The sequence below is a fragment of the Lissotriton helveticus genome, chromosome 4_1, assembly GCF_964261635.1.
Source record: "Lissotriton helveticus chromosome 4_1, aLisHel1.1, whole genome shotgun sequence".
Taxonomy (NCBI): Eukaryota; Metazoa; Chordata; class Amphibia; order Caudata; family Salamandridae; genus Lissotriton; species Lissotriton helveticus.
In genome coordinates, this window is record NC_136063.1 from 1,124,386,272 (window position 1) to 1,124,404,886 (window position 18,615).

General features: G+C 44.7%; 1 protein-coding gene across 1 annotated transcript in view; it reads left to right on the forward strand.

Moving 5' to 3' along the window:
- FRRS1L (ferric chelate reductase 1 like) overlaps positions 1-18,615 on the forward strand; it is a 239,571-nt gene that overhangs the window by 142,205 nt on the left and 78,751 nt on the right. The window contains exons 2-3 of the mRNA XM_078687732.1: positions 2,092-2,176; positions 13,857-13,995. Of these exons, the coding sequence (XP_078543858.1) occupies positions 2,092-2,176; positions 13,857-13,995 (224 nt within the window). The remainder of the gene's footprint in view (positions 1-2,091; positions 2,177-13,856; positions 13,996-18,615) is intronic.

Here is an 18,615-nt window from a genome sequence, read left to right on the forward strand (position 1 = left end):
AGCCAATCACAACTTTGCAATGGGAGCCTTGTTATAGGATGGGACGCCAACTGCACAGGCATCTATGGGAAAGCCGTTTTCTCCATGCAGACTGCATGCAGTCTACATGGAGGAAAACGGGAGAGTGTGCATGACTGGTTTGGTCGGACATGGGGTCGACCAAACAGTCAACACCCACAACATTGGGCTAGCCACTCCTCCCTGACCCGCCTGCCCCCAACCAAACCCTTCTTCTGATTTCTCGCAGCGAGAAAGCAGAAACATAAAATAGTATTTAGACCATTTTATGTTTTTGCTTCTCGCACTGCGAGAAAGCAGTGTGGCAACACTCCTCCGCCCACGTGTAGAGGCGCCCCTGCTTACAGGATCTCTCAGCCACCTTCAACTCAATCAATCATGTCATTTTATTGGATCGTCTAGAGGTGGCTGGCTTTAAAAACTCAAGCATTTCAATGGCTAAAGTCTTTTCAGACAGGTCTTTCTCAAGCCCTGCAACTTTACATTGCGGAATTCCAAGGGATTTCTCCCTGTTTCCACATTTATTTAATATCTCGCTGCAAAGTATGTCAACTTTACATGTATACCAATGATTTTCAGGATGTATTTAATCTTTCCTCACAAATGGCATTCCAAAACATAATGCTTTACATTTTGAATTGGGTGGGACTTAACAGGCTGAAATTAAATTCAGAGAACAATAACAAATATGTCCTTTGGACTAATTCATACTGGCAACCTGAGATGGTTACCTTGCCCAATCCAAATGATGCAGCAAAAAGCGTGGTGAGGGTCATCAATGGCAACTTAACCATGAAATTCTAAATATCTGCAGTGGTTGCAAAATGTATCTGACTGCTGAGACAGATTAAAAGGCTAATGCCTTATCTCACTATTGAGGCTCATATAACAGTAGCGATTGCTTTGATCACTTTGAGGTTGAACTATGCTAATTCTAGTATAGTTTGCGATTTGTACAAGAGGCAGCTGCTAGCGTGATGACTAGAGCTCCTAGAAAGGCCCCTGTGCTCCACTGCATAAATAACTGCACCTGCTGCCAATAAAGTATAGGATACATTTCAAGGGGCCCAATGTAGGACACCAAATACCGGTCGGTAATGGGCGATTTCGGCCGTTACCGACCGGTTTTTGGCTTTTGAAATGTAGGGAGCCTTAAATTTACCGATTCGGTAAAATACAGAATCGGTAAATTTACCGAATCGGTAAATCTAGATGTAGGTGGCACTGAAACAGTGCCACAGGCCCTTAAGAATTCGTTATTTACCATGAAATACTATTTCTTGGTAAATAACGAATTCCTGTATACATGCACATCTGTGCATGTACACCTGTGCCATGTGGCACACATACATGCCCTAAGGGCATGTATGTGTGTCACATGGCACCCAAGCCAGAATCAGGGGTGCAACAGGGTGTCAAAGTGGCACCCTGTCCCCCTTGACAATTCGGTAATTTTACAGAATCGGTATTTACAGATTTGGTAATTGACATTGATTCCTATGGGCCTCAAGGCCCATAGGAATCGATGGCAATTACCAAATCGGTAAATACTGATTCGGTAATTACCGAATCATACTGATTCAGTAAAAATTACCGAATTTTTACTTAAATCTCATTTACGAATCTAGAATACTGAATTGGTAAAATTCGTTATTCTAGAGTCGGTAAATGAGATTTACCTACATCGGGCCCAAGATCTGTTTTATTGTTCTTAAGGCACTCCATGGCCTAGCTCCTTCCTTCATCGCAGAGTGAGTAAACCGGTGCAGCACTATTCTCCTCCTCGACACTACTTCCTCAAACCTGATGTTTGTTCAATCAAAGTTTGGAGGACAGTGCTTTGTGGTGTGGTCGCCAAAACTGTGGAATTCCTGCCTCATAGCTCTGATAGCTGCATCTGAGCTGCTGCCTTTCAAACGTTCTCTAAAAACCTGGAATTTTACACCAGCATACTTCAGTTAATTGTATTGTTACCTTGCTCAGCGCCAAGAAACCGTTTGTATAAGTGCGTTATATCGAGTGATGATAAATGAACGTCCTGTCTACAGTTGTTTCTGCTTTCTATTTCTCCAGGTTATCCATTCCCCACTGCCCCACCAGTGGATCCCTTTGCTAGGATTCGAGTTGACGATTGTGGGAAAACGAAAGGATGCTTCAGGTTAGTGTTCATACAAAGTTCAACATTTCACACCTGACATCTCATTTGTATCTGCAGTAGGTTGCTGACACAGGTAATGAGTAGCCTCGTACTAGCTATAGTATGGCCTCTGATGATGTGTTCTTATTGCGTTTAGTATAGCAACAAAAACAAGGTAGCCTAAATAATGGACTCACTATAAAACATTATTGTGGGGACTTGGAACAAATTAGTTTTTCACCTTTTCTTGAAGGTTAGATGAACGTGTTTGGGATATTTATAAGGAAGTTTGTGTCAAATGTCTGAAGCAAACAAGGTTTGTTCATCCCGCTCAGCTCTTCCTTCTTGGTATTGTACTGTTGAAATAAGGCCTGGTGAAAGTTTGTTTTCTACAGGATCAAAGGAACATCGCTTTAGATAAACGCTACACCAATTTTAATCAGGGTGGGAGGCAGGATCATTAAGATTAGTCTCCCCGATCCCCCCATTTCCCTGTTTAAAATCACATGGTCTACTAGAACCTCATCCTTCGCACTTGTACACTTTTAGGGCTTCTTACATGCACTGCACCATTCGGCAAGGAATAAAAGATCTCCGCCAAATAGCTCCTACATAGGGTGCCTGTCGGGTATTGCAGCGCTGACCCGACGAGGAGCATGCCCTATGATAAAGCATGACACCCAGCGAGCTGGGTGTGTGAGGGCCCTCATTCCAAAAGGAAGGATCCACCATCCTTCCTCTTGTTGGCCACTATTGGATCCCGCGCCACGCTTATCCATCTTTAATCCCCTTAGGAACTGCATACTCTTTTTGTTTGGTGTTAAGCAATGCTATAATGTTTTCTTGTTATTATGTCTCCATTTGTATAATATGATTCATGTTATTTCCCCTAAACATTTGGCCTCATTACAAAATGTTTACCTTCACTGAGGCATGCACTAAAAAATATGGTCATCTATGTGGTGCCATCATCCCTCCTCCCTTGCCAAATAAACCCCTTAAATGCTGAGGATTTTCTTTACCCAGTGCTGAGCCCTTTTTGATTTTTTGGGTACTCTGCTTACGTCTTCATACCTTTTTTCCACAGAAGGTATCCTCACCAAACGTTGAACTTCCTGGAGGTTCTAAAGGTACCCAGGATTTGTAGATTCTCCTGGAGGGAACTGAAGAAACAGTCAAAATATAGCTAATTTTTGAATGTTTTGGGGGAAAGAAGTGCAGTGCAAGAAAGCATATGTTTTGTTCGAAAAGTGGCATAAACAAACAATTTGCGGTGCTAGGACCTAGAGGCAACATGTGTCACAGAGCAAAATCAAAATTCTATTTTTTTAACAGTGTGGATAGATGCAGACTTTTGACCCTAATTCAGTCACTACCCAGGAAAACCTACAAAAAACAAACATTTCTAAAAACTAGATACCCAGGAGAGTTCAGGATGGTGTAACTTACATGGATCTCATGACACGTTTTTACCCATAATCCCTTGCAAACATCAAACTTTGGCTAACAACATGGATTTTCCTCACATTTCTGTGGGGGAAAGATCAGGTAAAGGCTGGGGGGAGAGGATGGCCCACAGTTCCCACCATCCAGGGTTTCCACACTTGACCTGATAGAACAGTACCTCATTTGTGTTAGTGGGCACAGGGCCCACAACAAGAAAGACCCCGAAATGCAACATAGGCAGATCCTTTGTTTTCAATGTGGGTAGTTGTGGATTTTGGGCCTGGGTTAGGCAGTGACCCAGTGAAGCCTACCATTTCAGTTATTTCAGTAACGGAGACACTCAGGAGAGTCCAGGAGGGTTTGGCTTGAGTGGTTTGCCCAACCTTTTTCTTTGCCATACTGCATTGCAAACTTTAACCCCTTGGCTGCGGGGCCGATTCCCCCCGCTGTGCTGGGGGGAGGGGGGCGCGCATAGCGCCCCGGTGCTCATGACGAGCTCAGCTCGTCATGAGCCACGTTTCTCGTGTGCTCATGACGAGCTGAGCTCGTCATGACCACACCCGTTCCTTAGAACGCCCAGCTCAGCAGGGGAATTAGCCCCACACCTGAGCATTCTAACGGTCAAGACGAGAGCTCGTCATGAGCACACGAGAACCGTGGCTCATGATGAGCTGAGCTCGTCATGAGCGTCGGAGGGGTTAAACTGTGGCTAAAAACATGCATTTTCCTCATATTTCTCTGAGAGAAAGTTGTGGAATTTTCAGAAATTCACAAATTCATACCACCCAGCATTCCCACTCTTGTCTAGGTAAAAACAATGCCCCACATTTGTGTATATGCCTAGTGCCTGCAGCTATACAAGCTCAAAAATCAACTTCAACAGATCAAATTTATCACTCATAGCTGACCCTTTTTTGCAATGCGTATAGTTGTGGATTTTGGACAGTATTGGTAGCCACCCAAGGAAACCTACGTAACCATTTATAAAAACTAGACATCTGGGGAGTCGTAGGAGGTGTGACTTGAATGGACCCCACAACCCTTTTGTACCCACAGTACCCTTCAAACCTCAGACATTGGCAAAAATACATATTTATTTCTGTGAGGGAAAATTTCAGAATGTGTGCAGATCCATCCAACTTCGAGACATCAACATTCCTGTCAAAGAATTACCTGATTTGGCAACGAGGGTACCAGGGGTATTCAGGCTGGGGCTTGGCCACCGCCTAGGGAAACCTACCAAACCCACAGGTTTCTGAAAACTAGACACCCAGTGGAGTCCAGGATACTCTGGTTTGAATGAATCACACAAATCATTTTACCCAGAAAGCCTTGCAAACCTCACATTCTGGCTACAAACACACATTTGTTCTCATATTTAGGAGAGGGGAAGTTCAGGAATCTGCATGGATCCAGACAATTCTTCCCGCCCAGCTACCCCACACTTCTAATAAAAATGCTATCCAACTTGTGTCATCTAGCATCAGTGTAGGGGAGGCACCAGTCAGGAAGTAAAACCAGTGGGCACTAATGGTGCTCACTGTTTTCACTTTCCATCTGTGGCATCAGTGTATTGTATGGTGCAAATTGACCACAGATGGGCGGGGCAGAGTTTGGTACTTAAGTGGATATAATTCTCTTTCGTCCACCCCTTTTTTTCTTTTTAACACATTTTATTGATTTTCTCCAATTACATTATCAACATATAGAAAATGTGAGTAAAGATCTGTGTAGCAGGATAATACATATATACAGGGTGGGAAAATAAAGCACATACAAGTACTACAGAGTCTAAATGTATGCCACCCTGATAATCTCGTATCGGTTGGGACCCGGCTAAACGGCCTACATCCTAATATGGCAGCTCTTCACATCCTGTTATCATATCAGGTGCACCAGCTTCTTAGTTCCATTTTTGAAAGTAATACACAAATTTGCCAACTCCCGACCCCCCTCCCCTGCTGATGGCCCACTCCTATGTTTTGGAAACCAAAATCTATAGGGGCGTAACTAAAATCTAATTTATAGGAAAGGTAAAGTGGGGTAACTGTCCGGGTAAATAAGTGGGTGCTTCGTGAAGTGAGGGAAGGTGGAGATCAGAGTACCTCCTAATCCCAGTAAACCCCTTATTGCAAGTACAGTAGTGGAGGCCCTAATTCAAGCAAGAAAATAACTGTAAAAGGTAGCGATAGCTACCAAGCTTCAAGGGGTGAGAATGTCAGCCGCCTTAAAAGCTTCCAGTAGGAGGTCCCAACTCATAGCAATCGGTTTCTTTCTCAGGCCTCTTTTTTCCTCACACCGGATAGCTACACTTTCAGCCAACCCAACTTTGCAACCTCTTCCTTCCAGCTGAGCAGTGATTGGGCCACGGGGGATTTCCACCTCCTAGTGATACCTCGCTTTGCATGAAGTAAGGCCAGATCTGCAAATTTGTCTTGCACTTTATGTTCTTTACGCCTTCTATATAGACGCAGTATACTCATATCTACCGTGTGCCATCCCATATCACCCACAATGTCCTTTAAGATAGCAGATATTCTACCCCAGTCTCTCCCTACGTTAGGGCAAGACCAAAGCATGTGTAGCAAATCTGCATCCTGCTAAGGGCATCTATGACAGGACGGCAGGATGGCGGGCAAGATTGCATGAAGTCTGTGTGGAGTTCGGTGAGCTCTCTGCATCACCATAAATTGAATAAACTTAAAAAGGGTGTTGCGGGATATTCGTTTTGGGTATGCTAAAATGGTTGCCCATTCTTTATTTGTTAATGGTTTGCCTATGTCCTGTTCCCATTTAGTACGTGTTGCAGTTAGTGGAAATGGTCGATGCACTCACATGCCCCTATAAAGCCAGCGGGTTAGGTGGCTACCCATCCCCATAAGATACATCAAATGTACCAACTCGTGTGTTTTTTGTTCTGCCCCATCAGGTGCCCAGTGTCGTTTAACATAACTTGTCAGACTTGCATGAGTCAAAAACAGTGTCTCTGGGACCCCGCTCATTTGGGAAATCTACATGTGTCAGCAACAGTATGTCCACAAATAAGTCCCCAACCGTTGTCACTCTAGCTTGCAACCAGGGCTCTAATTTGGCTGTGGTAAGTGTACCGAGGTTGGTGGGAATACCCAGCAATGGTGTATTGGGGCATACCCCAGGGGGCTATTGGTGTAATTTAATGCCTGCTTCCAGTATGAAAGTGCAGTGCTGAGAAGTATTCCTGCAGTGCGTGGTATGGGGCTACCCGGGAAGAGCAGCTTGTGCAATGTGCCCCGAGCCAAAATGCGTTCCAAGTAACCAATTTCCTGCAAGTTCCAGCCTGCTAGCCAATACGAGTGCCACTGCAATTGTGATGATAGACAGTACACATAAAAATCCGCCCCCATTCCCACCAGAGTCGGTTGGGTGTTATAACTTCGCTAAGCTCAAGCGTCTGCGGCCCGTGCCTCATATTAAGCTAGTAAGAAGTGTATTCAGTATTGTAGACTGCTCTTGGAACTACTACTGGAAGGTTAGTAAAAAAAGTAGAGTAAACGCGGAAGCAGGACTATTTTAGAAATTGCTAATCTCCCTGCCACAGAGAGAGGCAATGACGTCCAAAACACAACCTGAGCCCTCAAGGAGCTAATCGCCTGATGTAGATTCCCTTCTATGAGATCCATTTTGTTTCTATAAATTTGAATCCCTAGGTATTTAAAGGAGTTATGAGCAATAGTTATGTCACGATTACCAAATGGTATTGTCAGCGCCTCTGTATTACTGAGAGGAAAAGCGTAGGATTTTGCATAATTTGTTGCCAGACCTGCTATGTGTTCAAATTGTGTGAAAAGCTGAGCCACAGTGTCCAAGTTTTGTCGCAGTTTCTTAGTGTATAGGATAATGTTATCTGCGTAGAGTGATATAGCATGATGGGCATCGCCTATTTTTATACCCCAGTCTGCTGAGGATGCCCGTAGTTTACAGGCCAATGGTTCACGGGCAAGTGCAGACAATATGGGCAATAGGGGGCATCCTTGTCTAGTACCCGTTGTATTTGATATGATTGTGATATATGGGACCCTGTGCACACTCTAGCTGTGGGAAGATGATACAATATTTGAATCCAGTGAATATAAGCATGTGGAATCCCAAATTTCTGTAGTGCGGCTAGCATGTAGTCCCAACTCAATGTGTTGAAACGTCTGAGTAACATCTAGTGTGATACATCCAGCATCTGGGTCTTCTGCAGTGCAGGCAAACATTACATTGCACAGCCGGTGTATATTCAAAGACATGCTTCGTCCTGGGTCAAAGCCACACTGATCTATATGAACCAGCTTTGGCACAAGGGGCTGCAAGCGATTAACTGGGATCTTACTTAGTATCTTATACTCTGTGTTTAGTAAGGGGAGCGGATGATATGCCGATAACTGAGTGTGATCCCTCCCGGGTTTGGGTAGAGATGTAATTAGTGCTTGTGTTGTAGAGGGGGCAGAGTGATTGTCTCGTAGGTCTCTGTATATAGTTTCTTCAGTTGTGGGGCAAGTTGTGCGTGTAAGTGACATAAAACTCCGCAGGCACACTATCCAAGTCTGGGGTTATGTTATTGGGGAGACGCTTGATCGCAACCATTATTTCCGCCAATGTGCTAGTAGCGTTTTGTTTGCATCTGACACCTGTGGTAGTTCTACTGTGTCTAAGAAAGTGCCAATCTCGAGGGATGCAACCATTGGCAGGGCTGTGTAAAGCATCTTGTAATGGTCATAGGCTTTATTAATGGCTGTTTGTGTAAAAAGGTGCCCCGTCTGTCAGATTCTGGGAGCGTTCTGCGTAAGTACATGCAGTGGTCCATTATACGCCATTGATCTAATAGTTCTGCATATTTGATGTGGGCCTCCTGGAGGTCCAGCTTGGTCTTGGGGTCCCGGGCTGCCTTAGTCTTGAATGTGTGCAATTTGCCTTTGATGTCTTGCAAGTCTCAGTAAACCTGTTGCTGGGCTCCAGAAAGAGTGCTAATAGCTGTGCCCCGAGTACCACCTTAAATGCCTCCCACTCCAAGCACACTGAGGCCGCCATACCAGCATTCTCAGCGTAGTGTGTGATGCTGCCCGACACACCCCAAGTAGCAGGGATCGAGGCGCCATGTCTGGACGGGGGCTGGAACACGCCCCCATGTAAATGTAATTTCTAGTGCACTGTGATCCGATATTGTTTTGCCCACATATGTCGCCTGAGTGGTTTGCATGAGGAGTGAAACACTGGATAATATATGATTGATTCTTGTATGTAGGTCATGTGTGGCAGAATAGAATGAATATTCTCTCATTCCCTTGTTGTGGTTATGCCATATTTCCATTAGAGCCCATCCTTGTGCCCAGTTCTGTAACATCTTAGAGTGTAGTATTGCTTGGGCCCCACTTAATGGTGGGTGGGATCTGTCTACGACAGTGTTGGCAAACGCATTGAGGTCGCCACCAATTATCCCACAAATGTCCGTCCATTCTGCCAGCGCCATGTCAACTCGGGCATAGAAGGGTTCCTGTTCTGAGTTGGGAGCATATAAACTACCCAATACTATTGGAGCACCATCAAGTATGCCCCGGATCAAGACGTAGTGGCCGTCCTTGTTTATCAGTTTCTCTTCTATTGGTTGTGGACACCAGACCGCAACCAAATTGCTGTTCCCCACGCATAGGCAGAGTAGGTCGTGCTATACAATTGCCCTCGCAATTTATTCTGTAGCCTAGTGCCCTTGAGTTCAGTTAGGTGTGTTTTTTGCAAGAACTCTGTTTGTGCTTGTCACCTAATCAATTGTGCACGCACTCTGTGTTGTTTGTGTGGTGATTCCATACCCCTAATGTTCCATGTGATGCAATTGTAATGTTGTAACATACCCGAACTAGCCATTAAAGTGTAGGAAGGTACACCAGTGATTATAAAATTGCAGTAGGTTATGGCCCGTCAGCATCTTCATCAAACACCCCAATACACAGTCCAACTGTAGAACATGGTTCAACCAAACTAAAAGAATAACACTTATTCACTCAAATAAATTAACACTTGCTACTGCATTGGGGGCCATGGAGAAAATGAGTTCCTGGGGAGCCTCCTGTGCTCCTATACATAACCTCTTACAGTCCAAGAAGAGGAGTGCCAGTTCCCGCCCTCGGAGCCCCCCCGCACGCACCCGAAATCAGTGTTCAAGTCACTTGGGACATCAGAGAAAGTGGATATCCACCCCCAGCCACAGGACTCAAAAAGGTACTCTATCACTGATAGCGATTGTAGAGTGTTCTCAAGATAGTCTTTCCTCTTGCTGCATGGAAACCAGGAGACTTTTGACCCAGAAGAACTGGCATTACTTACACACTGTGTTTCAGGAAGCCTGCCACAGCAATGCAGGCCTGACTATGCAGACGGGTCCCCCGTGGGTCGATTCAATTGAGGAGCTCATTCACCGCTTAGGATGACAGTGAGGAAAACAGCTGTGGACTGTGTTCTGGTTTGGATTGAGCTGTGTCTCCTGTAGATGACTCAACCTCAGTGATTATTCTTGTTTTTCTGATAGTGGCCGTAGAGATGATGGCCCTCCTCTGTTCCTCAAGTACCTGCGCAGGTGTCAGGGTTGCATCCACCTCATATTGCTTGGGCTTAGTGCGTTGCCGCTGTGATTGTCGCCGCCTGAGTTGGGACTCCTCTGTTTGTTGATGGGCTGAGTTGATTGGTAGGTTCAGGAAAGTGTGCTCGATCCATTACCATGCTTCTACTGGGGTGCCAAAGAAGTTACTTTTTTGTTCTTACATAATTTTTAGTTTCACTGGATATAAGAGGGCAAATTTCAAGTTTATTGCTTGTCGATGTTACTTGCCTCCATGATATTGTGCCCTTTGCTTCTGTACAAGCAGTGTATAATCTGGGAAGAAGGAGATGCGTGCATTGTCTTTCATAATTGGTGCATTTTTCCTTGCCACCTGCAATATTTAGTCACAGTCTCTGTAATTGAGCACTCTGGCTACAATAGGGCGAGGCAGCATACCCGGTATTCTTCTGCGTGTGGGGACCCTGTGGCCTCTCTCTATGCAGAAGGTATCAGATAATCGCCCTGGTGGCATGAGCCATTTGAGCGAAGCTTCTACGTAGAGTGACGCATTTTGTCCTTCCGAGTTCTCAGGTAAGCCAATAATACGCATGTTGTTGCGACGAGCCCGTCCTTCCGCATCTTTCATCCTTTCTTGCAGAGTTGCAAGCTGATGATGTATTCTGGTCATCCCGTATGATAGCAATGTCTGCAGTGAAGGAGCCCAGTTGTTGCTCCAACAATGCGCGTGGCTGTCGGATTTCCTTCAAAATGAGGTCCAGTTTGTCCAGTTGTGCACCCTCCGCGATGGGGGGTACTATATCAGTGGATGTGGTGGTTGAGGCTGCGTTGGACTCCTCTATATACTCCTCTATATCCTGGTTCCTACCCTTCGTGCGTCCCATAGTGGTGTGACATCAGTGAGAATGTCAGATGCAATTTTATGAAACCGGTGCGTTTCTGTGGGGATGAACCATGAAACGTTGCCTCTATTTGAAGTTTGCTCTCCAGCGAGGCTTCACCAAAAGGCCTGGCTCCTGTCATACCAGCGGCTGTTTTGTCTCAGTGGGAGTTTTCCCTGGTCCTTCCCAAATGGGCCCAGCCAATTCAGCCAAGGAATTTACAAGGGCGCCTCGGGATAGTCGTCTTCAGTAGGGTGTTCAGCTTCCCGGAAGCGGATAATACTTAGTTCCTGAGAAGTGTGCTGTTCTGCCACCAGGGTCTGGGACCTTTACCACTTCAATATCATACCTTGTATCAAACATCCTCGGGATGATCCACACCAGTAGGGCGGGTCTCAATAGTAAACAGCCTCTCCGGCCAGGATTGCGGGGTAAAGATGCACAATTTCCTAGTCCCCAAACGCTGCTCCGGCTGCTGCAATAGATGTCCCCAGTGGAGGCTTGTGTTTCTGGTTCCCGCAGGTGAGACAAGCCACGCAGCTACAGCCGCAGCTACTTCCACTTCAGTACAGATCCAGCGTGAGTCATCGCAGTTTCCACAAGGGGCCCGTCGGCCCTGCCCGTGGCCATCTCCAACCACTGCACACAGTCCAGGGCCTGTCGCTAGTTTTTAATTGAAAGTCTACAAAGGCCCGCCCCAAATACCACAGGGAGTCCAAGACGGTAGGTCGTTCAAGGTAGATCCTCCTCGAGCTAAACCAGCCTTAGCTTTGAAGTAGGTAGGCAGTTAGGGAAGGACTCCGCACATCAGACCTATCCAAGGTAGGTAGGAGGCAGCTAGTTCTTTCTCTGAATTCAGGCTGCTATATACAGGTGTACCAGTCTGTGGGGGCCTCCCAACACTATGTATGTCTAGGATCTTCGGGGGGCAGTGAGTTTGCCCTGGTGGTTCTGCCAGCACAGAAGTGACCCCCACCAGCGCCACATGCCGGAATGGCAAACAATTGGTATATCACAGTGGGGGCGGCCCAGACAGGACCCCGCAGCTCAAGACCAATTGCGGCAGTCAGCAGCATTGCAGACATGCAATCAGAGCTGGGCAAGTACAGCGAGTCCCGACCTGCCGCCACCGGGCGCTGCAGAGTTCAGCAGGGGTCCGGGGTACTTCACACCTCCCGGACTGCTCAAAGGTGGCAATATGTCTTTGAGCCAATCCCCCACAGTGGCCACAACAGCGTAATTCCCGTCAAGCGCACCGCTCTGGCAGGTCTAGTAGACCGCAGTGTCGCGTGACAGCAGGCAGCCGCAATGTCCTCTGGGTCTGATGCCGTGGCTCGCAACACACCCCCCCCCCCCCCACTGCTCACCTCAGCACAGTAGGCATGCCAACATCTCCTGCAACCAGAAGAGTCAGGAATATCGCGGCTAAGTGCTCCGGCTCCTCACACGATCGAGGAACAGTGTACCTTCTTCTTCTGGTAGAAGGCGGGAGCCGCCATTTTAGATTAAGGTGAGTCACCACACACTTCCACAGTAGCGAAGTCAGTCATCAGCAAGACAGCCCTCTGGGCATCACTGAATGTCGTAGGGTCTCCGAAGTCGGCGGCATCGCTTTTGGGAGATAGATGACGTCCCCGTGTGAGTATTACAGCGAGGGCAGAGGACCCCGGACCTGGAGCCCGCATCTACACAACCGCCATGTTCGGCAGTTGGCCACGGCCCTCTTTCGTCCAACACCTTTGTGGGGAAAAAAAGAAGTTCCATTGCTTGCACAAGAGGTTCTGTTCATAGCCATCCCAGGATCAGCTGCTGACCGACGGTCATACTGGAGAGGTAGTGCAGGTGAGAACCGCTGGCCAACGGATGCACTAAAAATATGGGAATGGGGCTTCTTGACTGGTATTGAGGAATGGGCCTAATCCATGAGGCACCCCTTTCCCTTATGCTCCAACATGTCTCTAGGAAACCCTGTGGTATCTCACAGTACACTGCCTAAAATAAGATTAGCTGAAAGGTGAATTATTTCTAGGTCATGTTTCTCATTCCTCCACTTGCTTTATAATGCCAAAATGGTGTAGAGCTTCAGTAGTGGAAGGATGCACGCTACATCTACATGGAACATGCCCCATAGATAGGCAGGTCGGCCTAACCTGACAAGCTCACCAGTGTGGTTCACCCAGCACTGCGTAGAGGAATGGCTGAGCAGTAACATATTTATTGACCAGCAATACAATATACGCCTTACATTATACACATGTCTGTATATTCCTGTTAATCAAATGCACTCTGCATTTAGGGCTAGGCTAGCCTTTCCATCGAAGATTTTTTTCCTGCTTTACTGTGCGTTTTGAATGGTATACACATTTCACCCAATGTAAGAATACCTTTTTATGTTCATAAACACTACAATATGTTTTAATCCGAGCTTTTGTGGTATCATGTTTTTCTTGGCTGTGATTTAAGGATCATCTACTAATACGTTGGGTATCACCTCTAATAATGTGCAGTTTTAGAATATATGATTGTCTCTTATTGTGAATATAAATGTGCTATTGAACAGTTTCGTGGGCGCCTTTTGAAGAGTGATCATTTGCAATTAATTTTATCCCCATAAAATGTGGTCTACCGGACCTCTTATGTCAGTGAAGCCCATTGTGTGATCAATCACAATCTTAAATGTTCTGTCTGGAATGTATGTATTATTAAGTATTTCAGAGTTATAATGCAAAATATACGTATATTTATAAATGTATTGCATTCCACTTATTCCACTCCATGACTTTTATTTCAAATATTTTAGGTATGGCAAACCTGGGTGCAATGCAGAAACCTGTGACTATTTTCTCAGTTATCGACGTATCGGAGCTGATGTAGAGTTTGAAATGAGCGCTGATACCGATGGCTGGGTGGCAGTGGGATTTTCTTCTGACAAGAAAATGGTGAGAAGAACTTGACACGAGCGATGCTATTTGTTTCAATACGTCTATTTCCATTAAAACTGTCATCTAAGAAAACTAAACATGTACCTAGTCACAATACACAGGCCTAATTTTGAATAATTATGCAAATATGTTTTCTATCCTCATATCCGGAAGAGGCCCAAAGATATAGTTGAGGTCGAAGCAAGTTCAATACTGGCTTGAATCCAGATCAGTGTCTAGCAACAGGTAAATTACCAATGTCCCAAAAATAAATCTGCTATTTAGGGTACCACACAAGGGGTTCCATTCCGCACACAGACATGACCAGTACAGATGCCTCAAGGACCCCTGGCAAGAGCACCCCACAAGTTAACCCCACTCCTCCTGAAGCCCTATATTTATTCCTTTATTGGCTCCTACTAAAAGATTGTGCAGTCGAACTGGTCTGATGGGCACCTCTGAGCTAATTAAACTAGACATTGTGGACTCAACAGAACCTATTTAATCACTTGTGTGTAATCCTACCATAACATTGAGAGCTTTCATTTCTGAAAATCGTGAAATTGTACATCTTCACAGCTCTGGCTCGGCCTCATGATATTTTTTAATTACAAATTACAAAACTCTGAGAGATCATCAGAGTCAGCTATATTCCCTGGTGATGGTACAACTGAATGATTAAACAACTGGTCAACTACAAACTGGTATGCACACATTTTATGTATTAGGGCACACTTTCCCTGTTTGCGCCTGGTGCACCTTAAAACAGGTGTGCCGGGCACAAACAGAGAAAGTGCACCCTATTACATAGAATGTGCTGCCCCTGGGGCAGCCCCAAACTCATGCTGCACTGGGGGCAGCGCATTCCTGTGAAAAACAGAGTGGCTGTTTTATAGGCGCTCTGTGTTTTCACTGTGCAGGTGGCACCCGTCTGCACTTTCAAAGGAGACTAAAGATCCCCCTTGCAGGCCGGTGCAGTCAGTGCGATACATAGGGCCTCCTTTACCCCTTCCAGAGGGCTGCTCTCAAGGGGCGCACTGACAGTGTGCCACCTTTTAGGTGGCTCACTGTAAGTGGGCCTCTTTGCCTCTGCTCAGTCTGTAATACGGTGCAGGCGTATAGGCAAAGGGATTCCCTCATTTGCATGCGGAACGCCCCCAAGCAAATGAGAGAATGCCCCCAGAAGATAGCACTGACTCTTTACATGCGTCAGCGCTATCGCTATTACAGAAGGGGATACACAAGCGTCTGTGGCCAATTCTGTATTACTTAAGTGCCCAGGGGGTGGGCAAATCAGGCCCAAACGCCTGTTGTGCCCCTGGGGCTCTCTCTGTAATACGTCCCCAGAAATCCTAAAAAAAAAAATTCTTTCCAATTACCAAGACTGCACACTCAGAGAGCCAGACTGGGCCTGAATTGTGCCAAAAGTGTGATAATGCGAATACCGCTTTCAAAGCACTCCAAGTACTTCATTGGCTGCCTGTTAAGCAAAAGCTGAGTTTAAATGTTTCTGTTTCTTCCACAAACCATTTCAGAACGAAAGCCCATTGCATATGCACAACTACCTTCCAGGAAGGAATGTCTAATCAGCTACCTTACACTGTAATACTCAACAAAGTTTGTAGATCATTAATAATAAAGGCTGATCTCTAAGGACCTCATTACAAGTTTTGAGTATTGTTGTACGGGGATACCTTAGGGCCAGAATTACAGATTGTGGCCACTATTCCTACAACTAATTACGCTGATCACAAGTTTATTTCCCTGAATGGGGAATAAACACGCACACACACACCCTCCCCCTGGTCCTTTACTCTGCGGTTTCCTCCAATTCTGTGGAGAAAATTGCAGACATTGTTGGCCTGCTCGGTGGTAAGTGACTGGAATAGGGCCAATGATGGGTGGAGGAACAGGGGTTAGTCATGCTTCATCCCATCTGGTGGAGAATTTTCGCTCCCCTTCACGCGGCTGAGATGCTTCTAATTGAGGGTGGTGTAATTCCACTCGGAGTTAGCTCACTGGGTGAAATTGCACCACACCAATGACGGCCTCGAAGTACAAGGCTGATTGCTTTGTAATGTTCTGAACCTTGAGGGCAGAACCCAACAATCTGCACTTCAGAAAACTCTTAAAAGCTGAGATTTTTATACAGCAGTTGAGTAATGTCTAGATTTTGTGGTAGTGAGGGAAGAATACCAGCAAGGGCAATCCTTCACATGCACTTTGACTACTACCCGCCCACCTATTGTCAGTATCTTTCAACCTGACATGTACCGTGGTGTAAGAAACCAGTAGGACAATGCACAGCACTTTGTAAAACTAGATAAAGTCACTATTTTAATTTGGAGGCTCTTGAACCCTTTCCTAAAACTTTAATACTTTTTTCTTTTTATTTCTAAAATATTTTCTGTAATATTTTGTATAATATTTCCTTAATAATATTTCCTTAATAATATTCGTTATTTGGGGCGTATTGCATCACACAGTGTTTTCCAACAAAAATGAAAAGAGTTAACAAATATTTTATCAAAATAGTGTTTAAACTGATATGTGTACACTCTTAGTCAAAGTCCAGAGCGGTGTATTTGAATGTTTGCAGAGCTTTTTACTCTGTATACCCATTTTATAAAAGGTAGATACAAATGTACAGCTGATTTCAAAAGATGAAATCCATTTTACACAAAACTAGGTGGTCATCTATCTGGCGGAATTCCAAAATTAAACTCCACATTACTCCCAACCTTATGTCCTACTGGGTAGATAAAGGAATCTCTCTTGTTAAACATCTCTATGATGCTTTTGATCAACCATTACCTTTTTCCACCTTGGCTCAGAAGCATTCTTTAACGATTCTTGATTTTTATACTTTTCTAAAAATTAAAGTGGCCCTGGCTAAAGTCCGTCTTCATCCTACCTCTTCGCTCATCTCACTTTTTCATATTTGGATCAAATCTGGGCACGTCGCTTCCAAAATTTATAAATTTTTGTCATCTGCTTCTCTACCCGCACAGACGGTTGCTCAGCAAAAATGGTTACACCACTTTGACCCTGCTATTACAGATCATATTTCCTCGGAGACTTGGCAATTAATTGGTAAATTCTCTCTTCGTAATAAAATTGCACCATCTTTAATGCAATCTAAGTTTTTCTCTATCAATCTCCTCCATTGGACGCCTGTGCGTCTTCACTCGCTAAATCTTAAAGATGACAACCTATGCTGGAGTTGTGGTTTATTGCCAGGCGATTTTCACCATATGTTTTTTGGTTGCTCTTTGCTTCAGCCTTTTTGGGACCTCATCCATAAACATCTCTCTCTTATTTTTGGTATTGAGTTCCAACTTTCTTTCCCTTTAAATTTATTGGGTCCTTTGGCTGCCCCTACTCCTCTCCCATTGGATCCACTGGAATTACAGCTATTAGATCTTCTCCTCTCTATTGCGGTGAAAATCATTCTTATGGAATGGAAATCTTTTTCTTTGGTTTCCTATCATACATGGTGGGCCTGGGTTTCCTTTTTACGCAGTGCTCATACGTCGGTTGATCAAGCTCACCTTTCTCCATCTATTTCTAGTGGGGTTTGGAAAGCTTTGGATGATTATATGGAGTTGTCCTCAAAAGGGTTGGTTCCTCAGTTTCCTTTTGATATGTCTGTCTAAGTGTTGTCTTATATTTTTCTGGGCTGGTTGGTCCTGTGGGAATCCTTCCTCTTTTTCTTCTTCTTTCTCTTCTCTTTCCTGTCCTCTACTCCCTCTCCTCCTTCTATTGCTCTCTCTCTTCTTTTCTTCTTCTCCTCCCCTGTCCCCATCTCCATATTTGATAGTGATACGTTTGCTTAGTACCCGGCTGGTAGCTTTTCCCTAATTGAATTCTATACTTTATGCCTGGCTCCTTTTAATTTCATATCCATTTACTCTGATTATTTCTCACGATTAGCCCCTGATTGTACAGCTCTCTTGCATTGATGTCTCACTTGTATTGTATTCTGATCCTTCTACTTTATGTCACTTCTTTATCAATAAAATTTTCTGAATTAAAAAAAAAAAAGATGAAATCCATATAAACATTAAAGGCAAGGTTAAAAACAGCATATGGTGTCAATGGAGTTTTTGGGAATTCCCTCATAAATAGATCTACATGTTTCAGCCATGTACAGTTGCAAATCAGATAGGTGGCTTTCTTCAAGACCAGTTCTGTATACGGATCCCTAATTATCCTATATCTGAGACTAAATACTACTTGTGCAGTCAATACAATACTTAGTACAATTCAAGCATGCTTCCTTTAGTGCCTCCTTACATATGCAACCATTAAAGTGGTGAGGACCCAAGGATGAAGCATGCCACTAAGGTTTCTAATGGGTGGAGATCCTTTTAAATACATAGAAATTCTCCCCAATCTGCTGATAATGAGTCTTGAATAGAATCCGGTGTTATCTCCTTTGGTTAACAGCTTGACAGGCACAGCTGTTACCCACTGGGTTTTGTGATTAATTATCTTGCATAAATATCTTCACATCGGTATTTTCTAGCCCTGTTCGATGAATTAGATAAAACTTGAATGCACCATTGACTTAAAATAATCTCTTGCTTTATAATTTTTAGCATATGAAAGGACCCAATACATCAAATTGGCGGACAG